Here is a 25,090-nt window from a genome sequence, read left to right as displayed (position 1 = left end):
AATAACGTAGAAAGTAATGCAAGGATACATTTCTCAAAAAAGATTTATATATTATGTATTTGTTTTAACATTAAGTGAAAATGTGTTGTCTGTTTATATTAATTATAAGTGTTGTCCTTTTTGTTTAGGATTAGGAACACATGGATTTGAATTGAAGTCAGTCACAGACCATTACTGTGTGGTTAGCTCTTGATGGCAGTGATGTTCCTGGTAAGCTAAGGTTGCCACTTGCAGTGAAGCTACTGAGACCTTAGTCACGTGAGTGGGTTACATTTCAGCCACAGTGTTTAAAGAACTATCATTAAAATCACGCTGTCACTATATCTACAAGTCCCGTGTGTCTAAATGGCCACATTTAGCTTCTTGGCAAGGCTGTCAGATGTATGGCAGTTAGTGGACAATGGTGTGGCTAGTGTTCACTCTCTCAGCAGACTAAAATGTTTTCTTTCTTGGGGAGTTTCACAATTTACAGAAGTTTTAAAACTAATCTAAAAAATAAATCAATAAAGAGTTGCAAATCTTTTCTACAAAATGTCAAACAGCACGTCTGCCATTCCCTTTCTTGTGAATGCCTACCGCTCACTATGGCTTCCCTTGATCAGCCTTCATCTCTAATCCTCAACTCATTTTAATAGAATAAAAAAATCTTTAATAGCTGTGAAGCCAAGACTCCTGTGACTTCAGAGTGGCAGCTGTCATTCCTTAGGCTGCTCTCTTTAATAACTTTTTACACTGTATGTTGTGGATGATCTATCTTTAAAATAAGTTTTATTTATGCAATCTATAAAATGGACCACATGCCTGGGAAAAACAAAAAAAATCCCAAATATCAAGAAACTTTTTAATAAATTATGAGAACAGTGAGTTCGTCTAAGTTTCGTTTTACAAAGAAGTCTGAAAATTGTCTTCCGTTTGCACGACATGCATGAATTTATTGAGGGGTGTGAGTCTTCTAACTTGTAAATTTAAGGAAGGCACCACTGATGGTACGTTTGTCTGGGGGCACACGGCACAGGAAGTGGATTATTTATAACAATGAGAGGTTATTCTTTGTCAAAATGTCAGGGTGAGTAGCTGCATTTCTGTGAGCTTCTAGAACGTTTTCTGAAAAAGGTGACAAAAAAATGACAAACTGAATTTTACATTATGTGTTAAGTAGTTATAGAAATTCATTTTCTTCAGTTTAAGTACATGCCATTTATGTTCATTGCTATAACAGTTTTTTAAACATTTATTCAAGACTTCTCTTTAATTAAAACTACGAGTTGTTCTTTTTAGCGAGAAACACTGGCAAGATACTGAATACATTTTTAGCCTGTATCTCTTTCCTGCTAGGTTATTTTTATTATGGTATTTATAATAATCATTTTCTGTCTAATTGGCATAAGTTGATTTTTGATTTTAAAAGTCCTTGAGGATTAAAAAAAATAAATATATCATTTGCAAATGAATCTTCTAGCATGCCCTGCTATTGCTGTTTTTATTTATTTACTGTTGGACCGTGTTGTAATTACTTAATAAGCCCAGGAAGATTTAGGTCATGACAATAAAGTGTAATGTTCTATGAAATTAGAAAGATACTGAGGTCTGAAATTTACATTAGTGCTTTGAATTAATAATTTTTAAATATTTGCAAAATTTAGCAGATTCTTAAACTTGAAGGGCATAATAATTTCAACACAAACAATTTGCTGTCCCATTGTTTTTTGTTAGATAATATCGGAATGTTGATTGGCACATTCAGGTATGAATTTATTGTACTCTGCACACATGGCAATAATTGACCATTTAAAAATATAAACCTACTGTATACTGACTCACTAGTTTGCTGTAATGGCTTCAGAAACCATTACCTTCCCATTGCTGCTGTTAAGAACTTCTAGAACAGATAGCTTTGTATAAATTGAAAAATCAAATTCTATTCTGTATTGACAGAATTCACTCGAATGTCATGTAGGTTAACTAGCGTCAGCCCACGTATTGCAGCCTCCCAGATTTTTGCGGAACAGTCAGTTTACTTTAAATGTTAAATGAAATGTTCTGCTGACATTAAGAATAATACAATTCCGTACTTGGGATGGGCGCACACTGTTGAGCTTAATGCAGGGAGTGAGTTGTCGGCTGCTCTTTGAGGTAAATGCTTAATCAAACATTCTGAAATTCAGGTATCTTTACTTGTGAAATAAAATGCCTGATTTTTTCCAAGTTAATTGCTGTTAGCTTTTCCAGTCCTTGATAGTTTTTATGATAGCTTTCATTTCTGATTTTGTTTTTTTTCTTTTTGCTCTTGGGACTTTCCCTTTAAAAAAATACTTGAACAATGCTAATGATAGCAGTTTCCAAATTCTAATTTAAATGTTCCCCTGAGTGAGTGGAGATCAATGTACAGTACCTTCAGAAAGTATTCAGACCCCTTTAGTTTTTCACATTGTGTTATGTGGCTGTTTTGTGCTGAAATCATTGAAATTTATTTTCATCAATCAACACACAATATCTCAGAATGACAAAGCAAAAACAGGATTTTAGGAATTTTTGCAAACTTCAAAAAAAAATAAAATAATTGCTGAAATATCTCATTGACATAATTATACCATTTACCTAGTACTTAGTTGAGGCAGGGGCAGCACGGTGGCGCAGTGGTTAGCGCTGCTGCCTCGCAGTTAGGAGACTCCTCCCTGCGTGGAGTTTGCATGTTCTCCCCGTGTCTGCGTGGGTTTCCTCCCACAGTCCAAAGACATGCAAGTTAGGTGCATTGGTGATTCTAAATTGTCCCAGTGTGTGGTTGGTGTGTGTGTGTGTGCGCCCTGCGATGGGCTGGTGCCCTGCCCGGGGTTTGTTCCCTGCCTTGCGCCCTGGGATTGGCTCCAGCAGACCACCCGTGACCTTGTAGTTGGGATATAGCAGGTTGGATAATGGATGGCACGTTTGGCTGTGATTACAGCCTGGAGACGCAATAACAGAATTGTTATCCAAGCCAGAAGTTATGTTTTTTGGAGCCTCTGTAAAATCTTACTTTCCCCTTAGGGATAAATATATTATTATTTTTTTTATCTTTTTTTTTTTATTTTGTTGATTTTATTGTAATCGCACAACATTCCGTATAAATAGATCAATTTTTACAAAAATAGGATTGAAAATAAATCAACCCCTACCCCTGAGAAAGAGAGCATGGCCAACAGAGTAAAATTTAAAGCTAGTAAAAATAAGTAAATCGATGAATTAATAAGTGGATAAAGATAAACGGAGAAGAAAAAGAAATGGAGAGAGAATCTGCTTCCTCAGTGCTTTAAGAGCTTATTCTAAAATGTTATTGATCAGATCCTGCCAGGTTTTGAAAAAGTTCTGCACAGATCCTCTAAGTGAGAATTTGATTTTTTCCAGTTTCAAATAATATAAAACATCAGTTACCCACTGACTGAAAAGAGGACAGTTAGGATTCTTCCAGTTGAGCGAGAGAAGTCTACGTGCCAATAGTGCAGTGAAGGCCATCACAGTTTGTTTGTCCTTCTCCACTTTAAGCCCCTCTGGAAGAACACCAAACACAGCTGTTAGTGGGTTAGAAAGGATTGGGACACCAAGGCTGTCTGAAAGGCATTTGGTCCAGAATGATGTTAATTTGGCGCTCGTTTAATTTTGCATACCTGGATATGTGGATATTCTGCCATTCTTTGCAGATTGTCTGTCTTGGCAAGAATTGGTGACACTTGATGTGCACGATGCCTTAGCACAGATGTTAAAATCAAATCTGGTGCAGCAGCTTTTATTGTTTTCTGTGTTGTGAAATACACACACCTTGCTGCCCTTTGATTATCAGTGACAGGAGAGCTCAAGCACTTACTGTAAAAGGCTGCTTTGATAAAAACGGCTGATTGTTGTGTGAATTGAGGCTGGGCTTCATCTTATGAAATCATCAGTAGAATTGGTTGGTCAGTTGGAGGAGGTCATCTATAGAGAAGGATTGTGCTCTGCACTGATATTTATTTATTTATTTGTGTATGTATGCATTTTCGAAAATAACCTAAAGAAGACAGAGTTGACTTCCAAGTTTTGTAAAGTTTATTTTCCTATATCTTCACTGTAGGCTCATTATGCTTTTAAGTAAAATGGCCTGCAAACTGCATGGACAGCGGTTACATTTGTGAATTCATCAGTTTCTGATTTATGCTGAGGAAGGAAATGTAAGCCTAACAACCACATTTTTTCTGACATTTAAGCAGTTCAGTTCCAGTGAATAACCTGAAATGGTACAAACATAAAACGTTAAAAAGTGAAAGAATGTCATTTTCAGTTATACAAAAAAGCCTCTTTTAAGGAACGAGTAATGGGTTAACAATTTACAGCATTTCTGTAGCAAAAGGTTAAAAGTTGATTCAGGCAATTCCTACAGGTGTCCCAACTTTTGCTGGTTATTTATAAACTCTCTGTCTGTCGAAAAGTAAAGAGTGAACAAACCGTATTGCTGCACACACTGCAGCATTGTTTAGATAATATTGCACCGTATATTGCTGTCATAATGATGAGAAAAATGAAATTAGCAAAGAAAGACAAACCATTATAACCCATAAAACTGTAGGTCACTCATTTAGGGAAATTGAAAAGAAGGCTAATGTTTCAATATTACAGTTTCATACACCATCAAAAGGAACTTGGAAAAACTCGCTGGTACGTGAGCAAGTGACCTTACCCGGCACTGAGTGCAGTACTATCCCCATGTAGTTGCTCCAATCCAGGCGATCACCCTTCCCTTTTCCAGATAGGGATGACAAGTCCCGTTTTCCAGTCAGTTGGGATGACGCCAGTCTCCCAAATGGAAGCAAAGATTTCTTGCAATGCCAGGAGGACAGCCTTACCACCAGCTTGGAGAATTTCACCCCGGATACCACAGATCCCTGCAGCCTTTCCTACCCTCGGCTGTTTCACCACCACCACCACCACCAAGCATTTAACAAAAGTGAGAGTTAGAGGGGCCTGTGAACACATTGGGTGCCCTGTGTTTTAGGTTTGTCTGAAAATAAATAATGCGCATGGAATACTGCAAAAAAGTGTGTTTCCAAGATCAGTGACTTGCAAAAGTGGTAGTTTCAGTGATCCGTATTGAAGACACTGTTGTATCACAAGAATGGCAAACGTGATCCTACATCCATCCATCCATCCATTATCCAACCCGCTATATCCTTACTATAGGGTCACGGGGGTCTGCTAGAGCCAATCCCAGCCAACACAGGGCGCAAGGCAGGAAACAAACCCCGGGCAGGGCGCCAGCCCACCGCAGTCTTACTGACCTGATTGTTTTTATTTGTCTTCCTAAACTGATAGTCTGAGCTGCTGGTGGCTTTTTAAAAGACAAATTCAGGTTATAAATATTAACGTTCATATTACTTTGAAATTATTTGGAAGATTTAAAAATTGCAGTCTTGCATATCTTACAGGCATTGAATCTACGTTCTTGTCATCGCACTTTTAAAAATGAAACTAGTTATGTTTTGTGTAGAGAGGGGTTTTTAAATCTGAGGACACTGGCACTGTTGCCTCATGGCTCCAGGACTCTGGGTTGTTATTCCAGCTCATTCTGTTGTTTGCATGTCCTCCGTGTGCTCATGTTGGCTTTCTCTAATTACTGCAATTTGGTCCACTAATGTAAGAGTGGCTAATACATACTTTAAAAACTGTAAGGCAATGGAGTTTGGAATATTACACAGTGGATTGTATAAGTTCTGCTAATGAGTAACCATCCCAGTCTGGTTCTCCATCATGGACACCATTACGGGACCCATTTCAATACGGCTGTACTATGTGCTTCTCCTTCACCATCATGACCGCTTTCCCAAGGTGCTCTTAGTTAAATTGGGGGGGGGGGGGTACAATGCAATGACCCCTCAGGTTGATGGCCTCCAGCTTATCCATTAACACTCTGATGAACCACTACCTGGGAATTGATGTCTACGACATGATGGAACATTCAGGAGCAGCAATCAATATTAGGCTACAGTGTTGTATTTCCTCAGGAAGAGTGTGGGGTTAGTTTTCAAACAAGCTGGAGCCAACATCAAGGAACACACCTAACCTGCCCATTTTAGAGATCTGGGGGAAAGTCGGAGTAGTACCTGGAGAAAATCCCACAGAGACGTTAAAAGAATGTGCAAAACCCACACCGACCAGGCAGATGACTGAACTGTGATACCTGGGGCTTTCAGGCTGTAGTCTTAACCACTGTGTCACATTGTGTTATCATTAAAAAATATCAGTATACATTTTTCTGTGTTTTTATTAGCAACATTGTTGTTCACAGTGGTTGCAAATTGCTTTCCTATGCCTTACCACAGCATATTTTATTGTGGTTGAACAAAACCACTACACACAATGAACATACATACTGTATATACAGATAGGCAAGCAAAAGGCTAAAACGCGGGCAGAAAGATGACACGGTGCCAAGCGCTTTGGGTTTGAATCTTGAACCTACTCACTGGCACATTCTCCTCTTGTCTGTTTGGATTTTTCCACCCACATCAACAAACACACCCTAGTCAGTTTTTTTAGTGATTCTATTCAGCTCTGTGATGAACTGGTATCCTGATACTTGCCTTGATCCCAGCATCATGAACCTGAACTGGTTTAACTGGACTTGATAATGTTGTATAATATGATGTGTAGCTGCTGGTGAGTAAGGCAGGATTGAGCATGGGCCAAACACGTGCCAAAAGAAAACTCTCAGTCCAAAAGTTTGTTTTTAAAAGATTTAGTGAAAATTTAAGGCAAACAGTTCACACAAGAATAAAGAAAAAGGTTGTTACACACATAGAATAAAAAGCAAAAAAAGGAATAAATGTTTCTTCTCTAAACTTTTCTTGTCTAACTAGTCGTTTCTGTACTTAAAGATGCTTTTTTTCGCCTTAAATGTACAGCACTGTACGTTCAATAGAGCTCATTGCGTTACATAGTACTGGGCACGTGAAGGCACGGTTGCCCTCCATGACTTAATCTCGTCAAGGCAGGTGACTAAACTGAGACTAATCTGTAGTCAGAGAGACAAGAAATAATTAGAATATACCAAATCAATTCAACTTGTGGGGGGTTATAAGAACCTCCCATAGGCTATGCACTAATATACAGTGGTACCTTGGTATACGTCCGCTTTGGAATAAGTCCAACTTGGTATACGTCCTGTGTGTACGCGAAAAATTTTGCTTGGTATACGACCTTTGTTTGGAATACGACTCGCGTGCTAGAATACCACGTGTGGTATAGCGGGTCCGCGGCTTCAAAAAAAAGGGCCAGGTTTTATCCCATATAGCCGTGTCATTTTCCGTGGGCACGATTGCACAACCGTGGATGAGGTAATGAGGTAGTTGGAGCGAGTCGCACCTGCACAGGTAGGCTGTGATCGGGAAGAGTGAGACTGCATTTTTAACCTTTTAACTGATTTATTTATTGTTGTTTTTATCCCAAAAGGACACATGATTTTGTGTTTTTTCGCGTAAATTTGAATTGATTGTTGAAAAGTATGAAGGTGCCATGCGTATCCGGGACATGGCTGCTGCATACCGTATGCCGAGAATGACTGTATCTACGATTGTGAAAATAGTTATTAAAAAGTAAAGTGAGGTTAAATTTTCATTTATTTCATCTAATTGCTTTTGTATTTATGTATTTTACTATTAAGCAGTGTTTAAATTATTTTATACAACCCATTCAATGTATAATATGCCAATAACAATAGGATTTTTTTTCATGGGAACGGATTAATCATTTTCCCTTTATTTCTTATGGGAAAAATTCATTTGGTATAAGTCAAAGGATCTGGAATGGATTAAGGACGTATACCGAGGTACCACTGTATAGGTAAACCATTTAGTATAATTTAAATAACTAGCTTACATGATGTGATGTGATTTTTGAAACTAAAAGTAAAAGAACACACAGATCCTTTAAACATTAGTAAGGTAAATTTGTGTACAATAAAAATCACGCCACAATTAAAATGTAATCACCGATGGTGTGCCTAACACGCTACTGATTCTCTGTTAGGTTTTCTTGACATTCCCATATTCTGGATTCAGTATTATTATCAGATGCCTTTTACTAAGGCCGCTCACAGTAAATATCAAGATATGTTATAACCGGGACCCCAATTTGGTCAGGATGACATAAAGAGTCACAAGGGATTAACAATCAATGCCATTACCCCAAAGTGCATTCTTCAGCGATGTTGGGGTTAAAAGAAAACCCCACATGTTTTAAGAGAGTAGAGACCCTCCAGGTACTTACTGTACATGTAGACAGACCTTCATTTGTCTTCTACTGACTTTCTGCACCTCCTTCCAAAATACTTGGGTTGAATGTTCATGTAATAGCAGCCTAAGTGTTCTAATTGGACAAAGACGAGTTACTGTCACTTTAACCTCGGCGCAATAAGTAGCATACGTGAATGTTTTAAACAAAGTTGCACAAAATGGTTACCCCACCATGGCAACACATCAAATTATACTTGTAATGATTTTTATTCAGTGCCATCTTATAGTTAACGTTATTCAAAGGTATTGTAATGATTTTTTGTTTGTGATTTTTAATTCTTTAATGGCTATATAGGATTTCTTATATTAGGAGTTTGTCATTTTTAACATACCCCAACTTACTCTCCAGAGACACACAGAGTTTTTGGGGTCAGAGCGCAGGGTGAGCTTTTTGTACAGTACCCCTGGAGCAATTGCCAGCTAAGGGCCCAACAGAGTAGCATTCCTTCTGTCACTACCGGGATTCAAATGGGCCAACTTCAAGTTACAAACCCCAGATCCTTTAGCCACAGAGGTACCACTCTGCCTACAAGCCACAGTGCATTTGTTTTACCTTGGTCACACACTTGGTCAGTGATATGGATAGGACTGGCATCTTCAATATTTATAGTCTAGAGTCTTGAACGTTAGGCCAGGGCTGACAAAGCACATTTTTGCCCTCATATTACCAGGATTACTGTGAGTGCTGTGCAGAGTGGAGGCAGAACCTCTGCGGTTTTCCCAGTTGATTCTGTGGTTCATCAGGGGTGTACTCTTGCTCCTATTCTGTTCAGTGCTTGTATGGACTGGGTGTTGAGCAAGGTCATGGGGTCCAGCGGCTGTTGACGAAGAAAGATTCACTGATCTTGACTTTGAGGATGATGCTGTGATCTTCACGGAGTCAATGGAGAGACTGAGTGAGGAGTCGGAGTGTCTGGGCTTGCGAGTGTCCTGGATTAAAACCAAGATCCAGGCCTTTAATGACCTCTTGGGCACAGCCATTAGCAGTGTGTCTGTCTGCAGAGAGAGTGTCGACCTTGTAGAGTGGTTTACTTACCTTGGCTGTGACGTTGATGTCTCTAGTGACTCTTCCTATGAAGGCAGTAGACGGATTGGGAGAGCATGGGGGGGTCATGAGGTCGCTGGAAAGGGGTATGTGGCGCTCCCGATATCTATGCAAAAGGACGAAGGTCCAAGTCTTTAGAGTCCTGGTGCTTCCTGTCTTGCTATATGGTTGCGAGACATGGACACTAACCAGTGACCTGAGACAAAGACTGGACTCCTTTGGTACTGTGTCTCTCTGGAAAATCCTTGGGTACTGCTTGTTTCACTGTGTCAAATGAGCGGTTGGTCATGGAATCCCGAATGAGGCACATTACCTGCATTGTGAGGGAGCATTAGTTACGGCATGTGGCATAATTCCCCGAAGGTGATCCAGCTCGTAAGATTCTCATTGTTGGGGACCCGAGTGGCTGGACCAGGCCAAGGGGTTGCCCACGTAACACCTGGCTGTGGCAGATAGAGGGCCATTTCCGGAGGGTGGGACTGGACCGCGTGTCTGCATGGGGTGTTGCCAACCATGATCCCGAGCTGTTTCGTCGTGTGGTGAGTGCGGCAACACAATGTACCGGTGAATGCTCCCCAACTTAACTGACTTAACTTGATTACCAGGATTGACAAGTGTGTGTTTTTTTTCTGCCAAATTGAGCTGCTTAGAAAACAACTCTGGGGGTAAAAATATCGATTAGGTGAGGTGTGGTTTGGGTTTTCTTAGAAAAAGAGATTTTTGCAAAGAAACTGTGATGTCAAGCAAATTGCTCCCCAGTAGTTTTACCACCTTATAGCCTTTACTGTTGGAGGGTATGCAATAAAGGTGGACACCCTTTGGATGTCTGTGATGCCCCATCACACTGCCCAGCACGATTCCCCTCACTCTACAGAAACACAGGCCCTCAGACATGCACCATTCCCTTCTGCACAGCACTACTAGAATCAGATTTCTACCCACGAGCTTCCCTGCTCACACACACTTCTCTCATACCTACCCTGGAACTTAAATATTTTCCAAAAGATGTCTTCACTCCGCTCAGCTGCCCCATAATTAGAACAACTAATTACGTGGCACGCATTTCTCATCACCACTGCACTGCTTCGGCCTGTCTGCTGTCTCTGTCGTGCACCCACATGTAGTCCCAGTTTTGCTGGCAGTTCACACCATGCGGCTAAGAAGCGTCAGGGTGATGGCTTTCTCCCCTCCAATGACTGATATGCCGCTCTGATAAACCTCAAGCCACACGCACTCCTGTGCCACAGCAGTAGAAACAAGTCACACTTGTACTCGCCCAACACCCAGCAAGGTGCATCTGCTTTTAACTATTTATGCTTTCCATCCGTAAATACTGTCAACATTTAATAGTTCTGTAAATCGCCTCATCACCTTGTCCGGGGTTACTAACTGCTTCACAGGCACAGTGCCATTTGTAAGGGTGAGGAGGTGTGTATCAGAAAGGGTGGTCAGCAACACTGTGACCCTCAATACCCTTTCCTAACTCCCTGTCTGGTCACCTCATACTGTGCAGCAACCATTTTCTGGGTTCATCCAGATCGGCCTGTTTCCTTTCACATATACATTAGGGGTTATTGGAAGAGAAATGATAGTTCTAATGCCAGCCTTCTTTTATAACATGCAAGAGAGATGGCAACATTATTGTAGGCCCAGGTCATGGGGTGTCTGTTCACTCAATGCATGTCAGACTTCAGACAGAATTCTGAGACATGACACTTGCAGAAGGTTTCAGTTTCCAGACATTTAGAAAAAGGCCAAGATACCGAAATACTGAAATTACACATTAAACCAAGAAAAACAAAACAGACACATGGAGCCACAACTGAATACCAAATGTATTGTGTTAGGCTCTTCTGCTTATATTTTTTTTCTTATTTGCCTCACTGAACAATATCTTTCAAAAGTTCATCTTGCGCAAGAAAATGCCATGACTCATACTGATTTGATTACACCGACTCATGCTAAATATCCTAAAATAAAAACTTTTTTTTCCACTTGAACACTGCCCACATATTATGTAAAATTAAAATGACTTGTTAGATGTGTTTTAAAATCAGTACCTTTATGCATTTACATTATTAGTCAGGATTACCATAAAACACTTTGTTATTGAAGCTGAAAGATGAGCCTGTCGACTTCTAATCATTAGCTCTTAATTTGATCACTAAGCAGTGACGAAGCCCGTAGACAGACATATTTAATTTAGACTAGGGGGCTCTGCCGCCTGCTCACTTCGCTCGCCAACCCCCAGGCGGGCGCTACACGCTAGCCACATTGCGGTTCTGCTGCTCGCGTATGGGGATGCGGATGTACAATTTAAACAGATTTTTATTTTTATGGTAATTGTTACATATGCATAATAGGACTAACTATTTTACATTTCAGCGAGTAATTAACCATATTAAAGAACAGTAAAATGTAATAATTTGAAAGTAAATTATGTTTTATGTTGCGTTAGAGGTATTCGTTGCATAATACGATTTCATTCTGTTTGGCTTTGAAATTAGCATGCCAATATTTTTTAAACTTACACTTTTACTGTAAAACTTCAGTAAAAACTATTTTTTGAATTACATTTTCGTCAATATCTCATTACGGACCTTATATCCCAATAGATATCGAATGTGGATTAAGTTTGTGAGGTCTAAAGATACCTCGAAATCTACTAAAACCAGCCCAATAAATGACATATTTTCCCCTCTTAATCGTATTATATGAAATTAAAAAAACAGGAGAAAACAAAGATGTACACAGAAAATTTCACATATGAATCCTACAATTTTTAATACACTCAGTTCATTTAACACTAGCAAATTTACTGTGTGCTACTCAGATTGCATGATGGGTTCTTCTTGGACACTTCTTCAAAATCTTTTGCATCTCTTTACCTTGCCACCTCTGTGCTCTATTTTTTTCTAATTTGCCCGCAACATTATAGAAATTTGAATGTTACAGTTCTTTTATTATCTATTAATTTTATTGAATGCCATAAAGAGAGATAACTAGAAGATAGTGTTTCTTTTTTTTTATCCAGTATTGATCTTCCTGCTCCAGAATGTGCATTGTCAGCCTTTTGAGGTCATCTCTACAGAATGTGGATCTGACGCTATATTGCCCTGTGTGGCTGTACAGAAATCCAGCAACTACAGAGTAATCTACTGGTATAAGGTAATGCAAATTTTATCTGATGCAAAATTGTTGGAGCCGAAACCCTTCCTGGCAGCATCGGGAGCCAGATCTAAAAGGGGAACCTGTCTGTCACAGGCCACCTTAACATCCGCCCTCACACGTTTACAGAGGACTAACTAGGAACGTCCAAGTAAGTTAACCTTCAACTCCTTAAAATGCGGGAGGAAACCAAATTATTCAGTACCACTTTCTGGGAAATGTGACGCAGCAGCTCCAACCGCTCCACAACAGTCAATTTTAGTATAACTAGTTTGTTCATTAAAGCATCCTTTATTGTGCACGTGATTAGAGCAACATCTATCAACATTCATCTGTCCAACTACATGGAGAGCCTCAGAATCTTTCTGCAGTACCTACTCCTTGGAGGTTTTCACATTTTATTCTTACACAACAATGAATTACAGTGGATTTAATTTGGCTTTTTCGACACTGATCAACAAAAAAAATATCCTTTAATTACAAAGGGAAAACAGATCTGTGCAAAATTAAAAATATACAGCACTAAAGCATAAGTATTCACCCCATGACACGCCTAAGTTTAATTCCATCTGGTTTTGTAGAGCGTTCCTCACTGAGTACAGTTTCCGATAATTTACATACTTTTACAACATTAATATATTAACATCAGAATAGTAAACCTTACCACATCAAGCACACAAGAAAACAATTTGATCAACATAAACAATGTGTAATAATGCGATGGACGTTCAAAACATTACCACACTTTTTTTTTTAACTCTATTTATTAAGAATTTCAAAAGCAAATTGCATCACTTTTCTACATAGTCAACTTCCTTTGCAATGCAATTTTCCCAGTCACATGACACTCTCAGACACGACCAATTACTACACTTGCCTTCCACTTCCCATTTCCAACGAAAATATGAAAGTGCGGAAACGTTTTGAACGTCCCACGTATAAAATGCAATGCAACTGCATTACATGTGAAATATAACTCATTGACTATGGAAGAGAGGATTTATTTTTGACAAGTCAGTAGTTTAAATATTTCAAACTTCTTTCATAACCATGAAGACCTTTATTGTAGTGATCCAGTCAAACAGAATTTATGTGAGTGGAAATCCAAGTTTGCAAAAAAAAAATGTTGAAAATCCCACCAGTGAAGTATGTGCTATTGACACTGGAATAAAGGTGTTTAATTCATATCTGAGAACATTTCATGTGCTACGTCTGCATGTGTCTGTTAATCTGCATGTTATTTAGTGTCATTTTTAGAGTCATTTTCTGAGACATGCACACATTTTCTTGAGCCATGAGACGTGTTGCAGTTATTCTGGTAGTATGATGCCCACTTTGCCAGTTATAGCGACACTCCCAAGAATTCATTGGAGAATGAAGCAATTCTTGGTCCACTCATCCATCAAACCTGGAATGTACATGTCCTCAGCCTCATTTTCAGCAGTCAAAAAACAGGAAAAAACAGTTGCTGGGTCATGGGCAAAGAACAGACTTCCCATGTTTCCATATGAATTAGTTTTAAAGAAAACCTATTTAAAGCATATGTAGTGTCATTCCTTTCTGCCATGCCATAGTTTTAGAACAATACTTCTTAAGAATTATTTTGATCCGATTTTCATTTTAGTTCTTCTTTATTTGATCTGATTTTCATTTTAGTTCTTCCATTACAGGTTATCGCTTCTCAAAGAAATGGAATTGTTCAGAAAACACAAATACGAAACAAAGTCAATAAGTACCAGTCATTTGCCAGAGATATACATCTCTCACAGAACGAATCCCTCATTCTTCCTAACGCTCGGCCTGAAGATTCTGGGACGTACATATGCATGCTTTCAGCAAACATTGGAGAAGCTAACAAAGAATCATTGGTCAATTTAAATGTTACAAGTAAGATCATCTTTTTTTTTTTACTTCTTTCCATAATAAACTGGCAATGCCTGTCTTCATGTTTTTTGTTTGCCATGCCTTGTGCTTTGTCTTTGCTTTCTTCATTTTTGGTTTCTAGGAAGCATGCCCACTTAGACTCTAATTAGTCAGTTGTATGTAAGCAGCATCTTGTTGCTCTGTTGTCTCTCATTCAGAGCTGAATTGTTTGCTTTCTGCAGTTTTCAGGTTTTGTATGTCTTCTAACAAACTGATTTCTCTTAGCTTTGATTTTTATTCAGCTTTGCTCTGTGTATACAGTATATGTTCAGTTTATGTTTGTGACCTTGAACTGTTGCCCTTTAAGCATAGTTCACTTTTTGAAACCACTGTCCACTTGAGTTGAGCTGTCAACCAAAAGACCAAAGGTCTCGATGATGATATCCATAGGGTTATTTCTATAAAAATAATGGCATTAGCATGACAATGGAAAAGTGATTATAGTAAGCTTCCTATAAAGATAACCAAAATTAAAAATAAAATAAAAACAAATAGGCAGCACATTGTTATAGTAGTTAGTACTGATTCCAAACAGCAACAGATTTCACAATTTGAACTATTCCCTAGTCGTTGTCTGCTGAAAGGCGTGTGGGGGGCATCGTGGTGGATGTTAGCCGACTTGCTGACCAACCACAAGTGTTACCTGGTAGGTAACCACCCATACAATCAGATTGTGATTCAGACTACGAATGCCGTGAATGTAATTACCCCGATCTAAATGCTGTCAAATAAACGAACCACACGCCGTGGCGCAACGTTAGGGGCTTCGCCTCTAGCGCTGATGTCCGAGGTTCGATTCCCGAGAGGGAGTGCAGGAGAGTGTGTACGCCTGATGAGCCCAGAATTAGGGCGAAACACGTGTTGCATACTCTTTGCATTATTTGACAGTAAACTATTTCAACTATATATATATATATATATATATATATATATATATATATATATATATATATATATATATATATATATATATATATATATATATATACACACAGTATACACCAGTGCATGTGGAAAGTATTCACAGCGCATCACTTTTTCCACATTTTGTTATGTTACAGCCTTATTCCAAAATGGATTAAATTCATTTTTTTCCCCAGAATTCTACACACAACACCCCATAATGACAACGTGAAAAAAGTTTACTTGAGGTTTTTGCAAATTTATTAAAAATAAAAAAACTGAGAAATCTGATGTACATAAGTATTCACAGTCTTTGCTCAATACTTTGTCGATGCACCTTTGGCAGCAATTACAGCCTCAGGTCTTGTTGAATATGATGCCACAAGCTTGGCACACCTATCCTTGGCCAGTTTCGCCCATTCCTCTATGCAGCACCTCTCAAGCTCCATCAGGTTGGATGGGAAGCGTCTGTGCACAGCCATTTTAAGATCTCTCCAGAGATGTTCAATCGGATTCAAGTCTGGGCTCTGGCTGGGCCACTCAGGGACATTCACAGAGTTGTCCTTAAGCCACTCCTTTGATATCTTGGCTGTGTGCTTAGGGTCGTTGTCCTGCTGAAAGATGAACCGTCGCCCCAGTCTGAGGTCAATAGCGCTCTGGAGCAGGTTTTCATCCAGGATGTCTCTGTACATTGCTGCAGTCATCTTTCCCTTTATCCTGACTAGTCTCCCAGTCCCTGCCGCTGAAAAACATCCCCACAGCATGATGCTGCCACCACCATGTTTCACTGTAAGGATGGTGCCAGGTTTCCTCCAAACATGACGCCTGGCATTCACACCAAAGAGTTCAATCTTTGTCTCATCAGACCAGAGAATTTTCTTTCTCATGGTCTGAGAGTCCTTCAGGTGCCTTTTGGCAAACTCCAGGCGGGCTGCCATGTGCCTTTTACTAAGGAGTGGCTTCCGTCTGGCCATTCTACCATACAGGCCTGATTGGTGGATTGCTGCAGAGATGGTTGTCCTTCTGGAAGGTTCTCCTCTCTCCACAGAGGACCTCTGGAGCTCTGACAGTGTGACCATCGGGTTCTCGGTCACCTCCCTGACTAAGCCCCTTCTCCCCCGATCGCTCAGTTTAGATGGCCGGCCAGCTCTAGGAAGAGTCCTGGTGGTTTCGAACTTCTTCCACTTACGGATGATGGAGGCCACTGTGCTCATTGGGACCTTCAAAGCAGCAGAAATGTTTCTGTAACCTTTCCCAGGTTTGTGCCTCGAGACAATCCTGTCTCGGAGGTCTACAGACAATTCCTTTGACTTCATGCTTGGTTTGTGCTCTGACATGAACTGTCAACTGTGGGACCTTATATAGACAGGTGTGTGCCTTTCCAAATCATGTCCAGTCAACTGAATTTACCACAGGTGGACTCCAATTATGCTGCAGAAACATCTCAAGGATGATCAGGGGAAACAGGAGGCATCTGAGCTCAATTTTGAGCTTCATGGCAAAGGCTGTAAATACTTATGTACATGTGCTTTCTCAATTTTTTTATTTTTAATGAATTTGAAAAAATCTCAAGTAAACTTTTTTCACGTTGTCATTATGGGGTGTTGTGTGTAGAATTCTGAGGAAAAAAATGAATTTAATCCATTTTGGAATATGGCTGTAACATAACAAAATGTGGAAAAAGTGATGCGCTGTGAGTATTTTCCGGATGCACTGTAAGAAGTGAAACAAGACAGCGAGGAGGGCCCTGCCTGGCTCCCCACTCCTATGTCATGCTTTTCCCCCTCCCCTCAGCCTGCAGCCTCTGTCTCAGATTAGAGCAAATATCTCTCCTGCAAGTGAACTATGATTCTTAGCACGATGAGAGAAGTCTTAAAATCAACCGGAATGTTCAAGCAAATACTAGAAAAAAGTCTGATTTAAATCCATTAAGTAGTTCTCTCATTCGTTCGCTAGCTAAGCAGATGTAAGATACTCCCCGAGGCTGGTGTGTGAGTGATGAGGGCCCCGCTTGGCCCTCTGCGTCTCTCTCGGATTCGTGCAAATAAATCGGTACTGCAAGCAAGCTATGATACTTAGCGCAATGTCACAAAATCAACCTGAATATTCAAGCAAATTATAGAAAAAAACAGATCTAAATTCGTTAAGTAGTTCTCTCGTGTGGCAAAAAGAAAAAAGACGTTGCCAGTGAATTCAGAATTTCGCCATCGACACTGTCAACTTTCTTGAAAGAAGAAAAACCTCGGGTTGCAAGCTTATGCGAACTGCTGCATTTGAAGACATCGAGTTCAGTGATGCACGTTCAAGAAACATTCCTATTAATGCGGCACTCATTCAAGAAAATGTGAGGTTCTTAAACTCTCTTGGGACTTCCCCGAACTGGACAACACGCAGAACAGTGTTCCAAAGTGCGATCACCGTGTCTGAGGAAGACTGTTTATCCATTGCCAGAGCAACGGCAGGCTCACAGCTCTGATGCGGCTCGGCACTGAAGCAAACAGAAAAGATCTCGATGGGTGATGCAAGGAACAATGTAAATGCAGAGAACAGTATTACTTGGTCACTAACCTGGCCACAACCCTGCTTGACTACTGTGTCTGTGTATAGGAGAGGGGCAGATCTGCTGTTCCTGTTTCAAGCTGAATAAAGCTGGTTTTGCTAAATTACTGAGACTACGCCTCGTGTTTTGGGGTGCAAGACAGGGACTTATAGCACGACCCCGATCTTTTAGGATTTGCACTTCACTTCTGCGCTGTGAGCCTGCTGTTGCCCTGCCCTGGCAACAGACAAACAATCTTCCAAAGACACGGCAATTGCGCTTCGGGATGCACTGCATCTGTCGTTCCCGTTGGGTGGGGGATAGGGAGGATCCCAAAAGAGTTCAGAAACCTCACAGTATGAAGAAGAAGAAACGGATGATTTGGCCTCTGACTGATAATTGTGCTGCCCACAACATGCTTCCACATTTCGATAATGTTTGCTTTGAATTGCACCCAATTGCACAGCAATGGTTCAGCCATTGGATTGAGGCATCATTTGCACTCTGAAAGTGTATTATTGCAAGGAAATGCTGAGAAAAATTTTCGTCAGCGTAACTAATAAGCATAAGATTAAAATTAACGTGAAAGAAGCTATTGAAATGATTGCAAACACCTGGACGCAAGTGAAAGAAAGCACTATAGTGACAAATACAGAATCTCATTACTATGAAATTTTCATTACAACAAAATATTTTTTAGCTCCCTGGCAGTTCGTTGTAATGGAATTTTGCCTGTTTGTCACACCACTCGTGTCTCCCCAGGTTTTACTTGTACAGAGCCTGTAGAATGCTCCCTTGGTTTATGTGTTTGTGTTGTCACAAGAACGAGACATACACAGATAAAGGTTTGGGGCAGCCACCCGTATAATCTGGTATCCTGGCTGCAAAGTCGTTTTCTTATCAAATAACAGCACTGATGTGCATACAATTGAGTCCAGAACAAGACTGAGGAATTAGGAAAAAGGGCAGGGTTTTAAAGGGGAAAACAGGAAGTGAGGTCATAAGGATCAGGCTCATGTTCTTTATCCATTGGTTCGAGCCCGGACGTGACGTCAGAGGGGCCGGAGCCAGTAAGGTCTCCTTCCATTGGCTCGGTCCCGGAAATGATGTCAAGAGAGCCAGGTGGAATCTCCCGGGAATGGTCTGCAGGCAAGAGAGAAAAAGAGTCAGTGCACTCTGCCACATCCCGGCATGCTTCAGAACTGCCGTCACTCAAGCCCTTTAGCTGCCTCCCATGCGCACGTGTGTGACAGTGTGTATGTATGGACCTGGGTGAGGTGGAGTGGCTTCTTTTATTCCAGACCTGGGAGTACTTCTAGTACCCCAACCTTATATCCAGGAAGTACTTCCTGGACAGGCAGAACCTCTTTAAATTGAAAAAAAAAAGTTATCTCCCATCAGGCCTGGTTCCTTACCTGGCCTGGATGCCTGTTAGCCCGTGTCCTCTATCACAATGTGTATGTTCGGAATGATTTATTGTTTCTGCTCAGAAATTCAGTCCTGGCAATGAGCTCGAGCTCAATGTTTGGCCCTATCCATTCCACACACACTGTTCTTAAGACAGGTGTAGCAGGGCTTCAACTCAAGCCACTGGATTGCACATTAGTCTTCTCTGCCGTTACACTAAAGAAGAGCTCCATCAGCCCAATGACCAGTGTAGCTACTAATCACAAGAAAGCCTCCACCACAGTGGCAGTCTGTCTGTCTGTCTCCCCCTCCTTCCCTCTCCCTCTCTGCTGTGCTTTGATCATTTAATTTATTTATTTGCTCTTTTCTTAGCTTTAGCAATGTGAAACAGACCTTGCTTATAGCAATGAGTATATTTCAAACTTTCTAAATCATTACTGGAAGATGTACTATTTGTTTTTAACTACAACGAAAATGTTTCATATCTTTCAGCTCCTCATAATATCATACTCACTTAGTTACCAGATTTGGCACTGACTTCTGTTTTTCTTCTCTCTGTACAGACTGCACAGTTCCATTGATGTGGTCCTCTCCTTCGCCAGCCCTCTACAGCCAGACATCTCTGGTGACATTGAACTTGACTGTCAATTCTTCAGCTCATTGTCAAGACCAGCAGATAGAACTGTCTTTTGGTGTCTTGGCTACAGGTTTCACACTTGTTAGTGTGGTTAAACTGGTCCTGTCTGTTTGCCTTACATTGGTAAGTATTATAACTATGTTTTTACTTAAATAAATGAAATGTGTTTTAAACCACAGAGTGCTGAAGTAGTAAAGAATGATAATTATAGGTGGCTATATGCTGATGTAGTGGCTAAGGTATAAGGCACGAGTGTCGAACTCCGGTCCTGGAGGGCTGCAGTGACAGCAGGCTTTCATTCTAACCATCTTCTTAATTAGTGACCAGTTTTTGCTGCCAATTAAGTTCTTTTGCCTTTATTTTTAATTAACTTGACTCAGGCCCCGTTGTTTCTTTTTCCTTAATTAGCAGCCAAATAATAGTGAGGCACAAAACGAGCCACCACATGACCAGCTCATCTGTGCCCATCACACAATATCTGAAAATAAAGAAAGGTCTCAGTAAGGGTGATCTCTCAAGTCACCAAAACATTTTGACGATGTCCTTAGAAAAAAACAGAAAATCAACAGTTTTGGAAATGTCTGCTGTGGCAGAATGAGATCAGCAACAGGCCATTGAATTAAATAACGAATTTAATTAACAGCAAGAAGCGGCTTCTAATTAAGAAAGTGATTGGAGTGAAATTGGTTGGAGTTTGAAGCCCCAATTTAGCTGCTTATCTGTCGGCTCGTTTCACGTCTCATTTAATGAAGAAGACCACTGAATCCTTAAAAACAGGGCTATTATAATAAAGGGAAAAATTATTTTAATTAGTAGTGAAAACTGGCTTATGATTAGGAAAAGGGTTAGAATGAAAACCTGCAGCCACTGCGGCCCTCCAGGCCTGGAGTTTGACACCCCTGGTATAAGGTCTCAAACCGCAGTGTTCTCAGTTCAGTTCCCATTTCTAACTTACTGTGTGACACTTAGCAAGTCACTTAAGATGTCTCCACTGCAGCTGTTAAAAACGACTACAGTTTTAATGAATGTTGATATTCTAAGTTGCTTTGGATACAAGTGTCAGTCAAAAGCACAATAAAAATATATAATTGTAGACCTCTACCCTTTTAAAAGTTCCACTCTTAGGGATCAGGTATACAGTTAATCCTTCCAGTGGCCACTACATCCCAATAGTCAGAAGTCCAGTAGATGCAGAAGCCAATTTGGTTTCAGTATTACCTTTAACGGAGTTTGATAGCTCTTTCAGTGAAGCCCCCTATCTGTTTTGACTGGTCGGCCCATGGCTAGCTTGGAGGCTTACACCTAAAGGGCTCCAGAAGCACTTTGTTCAGACACTTCCATGGTATAGACCAGGGGTAGGCAACGTCGGTCCTGGAGTGCCACAGTATGTGCAGGTTTTTGTTCCAACCCAGTTCCTTAACGAGAACTCAATTATTGCTGATGAAGCACATATTGCTTAAGTGACATTTTAATGCTTCATTTTAGTGGTCTCACTTGTTAAGGTTCTCCAACCTTAATTGCTTATTTCAATCTTAAACTGCTGCATTCAGTGTTTTAATTGCTCCTTATTAGCAATAAGATGTAAAACAGGGGTAGGCAATGTCGGTCCTGGTGAGCCGCAGTGGCTACAGGTTTTCATTCAACCCAATTGCTTAATTAGAAACCAATCATTGCCAATCTCAGACCTTATTTAATTTTATGGCTTGTTAGTCTGTGCAATGTAAGGATTTTATATCGTAGATTTTTTTCCTTTCCAAGGATATCATCCAAATGATTTGAAGCCTAAAACAGATCATTTTCAGTCTGTCACATTTTTCTATTAAGTGTTTTATTAAATCAAACCGTGCATGATGAACACACACAGATGTAATTGGAAAAAAGCTAGCTGGAGAACTGCTGGCTGCTTTGTCTTTTACATCTTATTGCTAATAAGGAGCAATTAAAACACTGAATGCAGCAGTTTAAGATTGAAATAAGCAATTAAGGTTGGAGAACCTTAACAAGCGAGACCACTAAAATGAAGCATTAAAATGTCACTTAAGCAATATGTGCTTCATCAGCAATAATTGAGTTCTCGTTAAGGAACTGGGTTGGAACAAAAACCTGCACATACTGCGGCTCACCAGGACCGACATTGCCTACCCCTGGTATAGACTGTCCATTCTAACTTCTTATCGAATAAGATTACAAGGTCCTTTCAGCCCACTGTTTCATGACTGGCACCCCGCTCCCTACCATCTGTCTGAGACCTCATTAGTGAGATTCGCTTAGAAATCAGATGATTTCTGTCTGCTGAACAGAAGGGAGCCATACTTCAAAAAAGAAAAAAAAAACAGTCTGTGTGTTTTTTCAGCAGCTATTTCACCATTTGATATTTGTGGAACTGAGTAGGTGTTTAGTAGGTGGCTGAAAAAAACACCGCAGGTGGCTTCGGCGAAGCTATTTAATGTGCTTGTTCAGGATCTGTGCTAGGGACCCTATGTATTTTCAATTATAATAAAGAATAATTTAACTCTACTTCAGGTGAAATGAATGACCTCCATAGAAGGACATACGTATCACGTTATTTTTCTCATTACATACAGATCATTTTCAGAATGAGGAAAAAAACATAAGATTCTCCAACATTCGATCTTTATCATCAGAAGCAAAGATTAGAAGGCCATCAGCTTCAGGAGATCACAGCGCCCTGGCTGATGCATTTGACCCAAGTAAGGAGGAAAATAACTCCTGACGCATTAAAATCACTGCAAAACATATGAATATGAACTGACTGTGCAAATGATGACAATTATTTATATATCAGGTTGTACTGGTCCAATAAATTTTTTTTTATTATTTTTTATTTTATTTTTTTGTGACCCTGTTGGATTTATTTATTTTGGGTCTACTACTTTTTTTGCTCCTATACAGTATCTATTGTGGCAGGCGGCTGGCGTCCATGCTCAGCTGGGACGCCCCTGCACACTATATTCAGGGGGAGCAGCCCTGGACACTGCAATACCTCTCCCTGGACGCTAGATGACTGCCCCCCCTGGGGTGGAGCAGTGCCTTGGTTTCCCACAGGGTTCCCTGGGAATTGGAGTTGGGTGCAGCCCTTTTGGGTCCTGCAGGCACCGCCAGGGGGTGCTGTGTTTGGGACTCCTGAGCCCATGTGGGCAGCGTATTTGTCACACCCAGAAGTGCAGCCAGAACTCAGCGATCAAGCACCTGGAGCACTTCCGGGTGGACTATAAAAGGAGCCAGCGACCACATCTGAGGAGCCAGAGTCAGTAGGAGGAGGACAAAGCTTGACGGGAGGAGTGGTGGTACCAGAGAGGAGTGTGTTATATTTGTGTTGCTGTTTGGGATTGTGTTGTGCCTTTGGAGAGAAGATGTGCCCCACAGGTGAAGAAAAATAAATATTTGGTTTATTTTATACGTTTACCTCCAGTGTAGCAGATTCATCACACCCGGAAGTGCAGCCGGAACTCTGTGATCAAGCACCTGGAGCACTTCCGGGTGGACTATAAAAGGGGCCAGTGAACACCACTCAGCGGCAAGAGTCAGGTGGAGGAGGACAAGGTTGTTGGGGAAGAGTGGTGGTGGTGCCAAAGAAGAGAAAATGCGATTGATTAATGGTGTACCTTATTTGGAACTGTGTTGTGTCTGTGGGTATGAGGAAGGCGTAGCCCACAGACGAAGAAAATAAAAGTATTTGTTTTATTTTACACGTGCCTCCCGTGTCCAATCTGTGTCGGGTTGGGCGCTATATAGCGTCTTCTTACACTATATACAGTAAGTAAACTTCTAATACCCCCTGGCGATCTTTTGGATTTTTTGGCTTTGTTTGATGTTATCATTTCTGTTGTACACACTAAAGGCCTCATTTCAACCCTCAGTTCACACCTTGTCTGTTTGTTTGTCTGTTTGCCAGGCACGCAAAAATGGCTCAACCAATTTTCATGAAATTTTGCATGTAGTTGCCATTGTTCCAGCTTCAATTATTGCAAAACTGTTATTGGGGAGGGATACTAAAAATTCTGCATTATTCTAAAATGGCTGAGTTGATCCTAATGAAGTTTTTCATGTATAATAAAGCTGAACCAACTTCAACAACAACAACATTTCTTATAGCACATTTCTATAGAGAGGATGTAGCTTAAAGTTCTTTACAAGACGTAAAAGAAGTACAAGCAAAGAAAAAACAAATTAAAATTAGATAGGAAAAATATTGAATAAATAACATTCTTTAAATAAGTAATACACACATAATATACAGTATACAGTGGAACCTCGGTTTGTGAGCATAATTCGTTCCGGAAACGTGCTCGTATATCAAAGCGAATTTCCCCATAAGAAATAATGGAAACTCAAATGATTCATTCCACAACTCAAAACTATTCATATAAAAATGATTAATACAAAATATAAAGTAAAAATACATAAAACAAATTAACCTGCACTTTACCTTTGAAAAGAATCATGGCTGGTGGTTGGTCTGCTATTCAGCAAACATCTGCCACGGTGCCCTCTTCAGTTGTGAGAAGCAGATCATGGTATGTTGCATAGTTTACTATCAAATAATGCAAAAAGTATGCGACACGTGTTTCGCCCCTCATTTTGGGCTCATCAGGCGTACACACTCTACTGCTTCCCTCTCGGGGATCAAACCTCGGACGTCAGCGTCAGAGACGAAGCCCCTTTACGCTGCGCCATGCCGTGTGGTACTGTACAGCCTGTAACAGTAGGTCCGGTCATTGCATTCATAGTCCCAACCTGAATTGTGTGGATATATATATATATATATATATATATATATATATATATATGTAGAATCAATAAAGATGACTCTGATAATAAAAAGAGATGGCCAAGGAGGATAAAAAAAAAAAAAAAAACTCTGGATTAGACGGAGAATAGAACAAAATCTGACAGGATTCCAAGGCCAAAAGGCTAATCAGACCCCACTAGGCTTTCTACCAAACATAAATATTCCTAAGTAGTTCTTTATTGAGTTTTAGGCTTCACTTTAGGGGATTTGCATCTCAGGGATAGTTGGAATATCTGCTTTCATTCAAACATCACAGATGGCTGCACAGATCTTTGATCAGATGGTGTATAATATGGCCACAAAAAAAAAAAAAGAAAAAAAGCAGAGAAATGTAGAGAATAACAATGATTGAAAATTCATT

At 40.2% G+C, this 25,090-nt stretch overlaps 1 protein-coding gene across 1 annotated transcript; it reads left to right on the top strand.

Annotated features, from left to right (window-relative positions):
- The first annotated feature begins 928 nt into the window (after positions 1-928).
- On the top strand, positions 929-22,764 carry LOC114658608 (uncharacterized). The gene is made up of 5 exons (XM_028810630.2): positions 929-1,066; positions 12,374-12,507; positions 14,178-14,394; positions 19,843-20,039; positions 22,502-22,764. Exons 1-5 carry the CDS (start codon positions 1,036-1,038, stop codon positions 22,529-22,531), a joined length of 609 nt encoding a protein of 202 aa, XP_028666463.1. The 5' UTR covers positions 929-1,035; the 3' UTR covers positions 22,532-22,764.
- The last annotated feature ends 2,326 nt before the right edge of the window (positions 22,765-25,090 follow it).

The sequence above is a fragment of the Erpetoichthys calabaricus genome, chromosome 10, assembly GCF_900747795.2.
Source record: "Erpetoichthys calabaricus chromosome 10, fErpCal1.3, whole genome shotgun sequence".
Taxonomy (NCBI): Eukaryota; Metazoa; Chordata; class Cladistia; order Polypteriformes; family Polypteridae; genus Erpetoichthys; species Erpetoichthys calabaricus.
The sequence above is the reverse complement of the archived record's forward strand: the minus strand, read 5'-3'. Positions and strand labels throughout refer to the sequence as shown.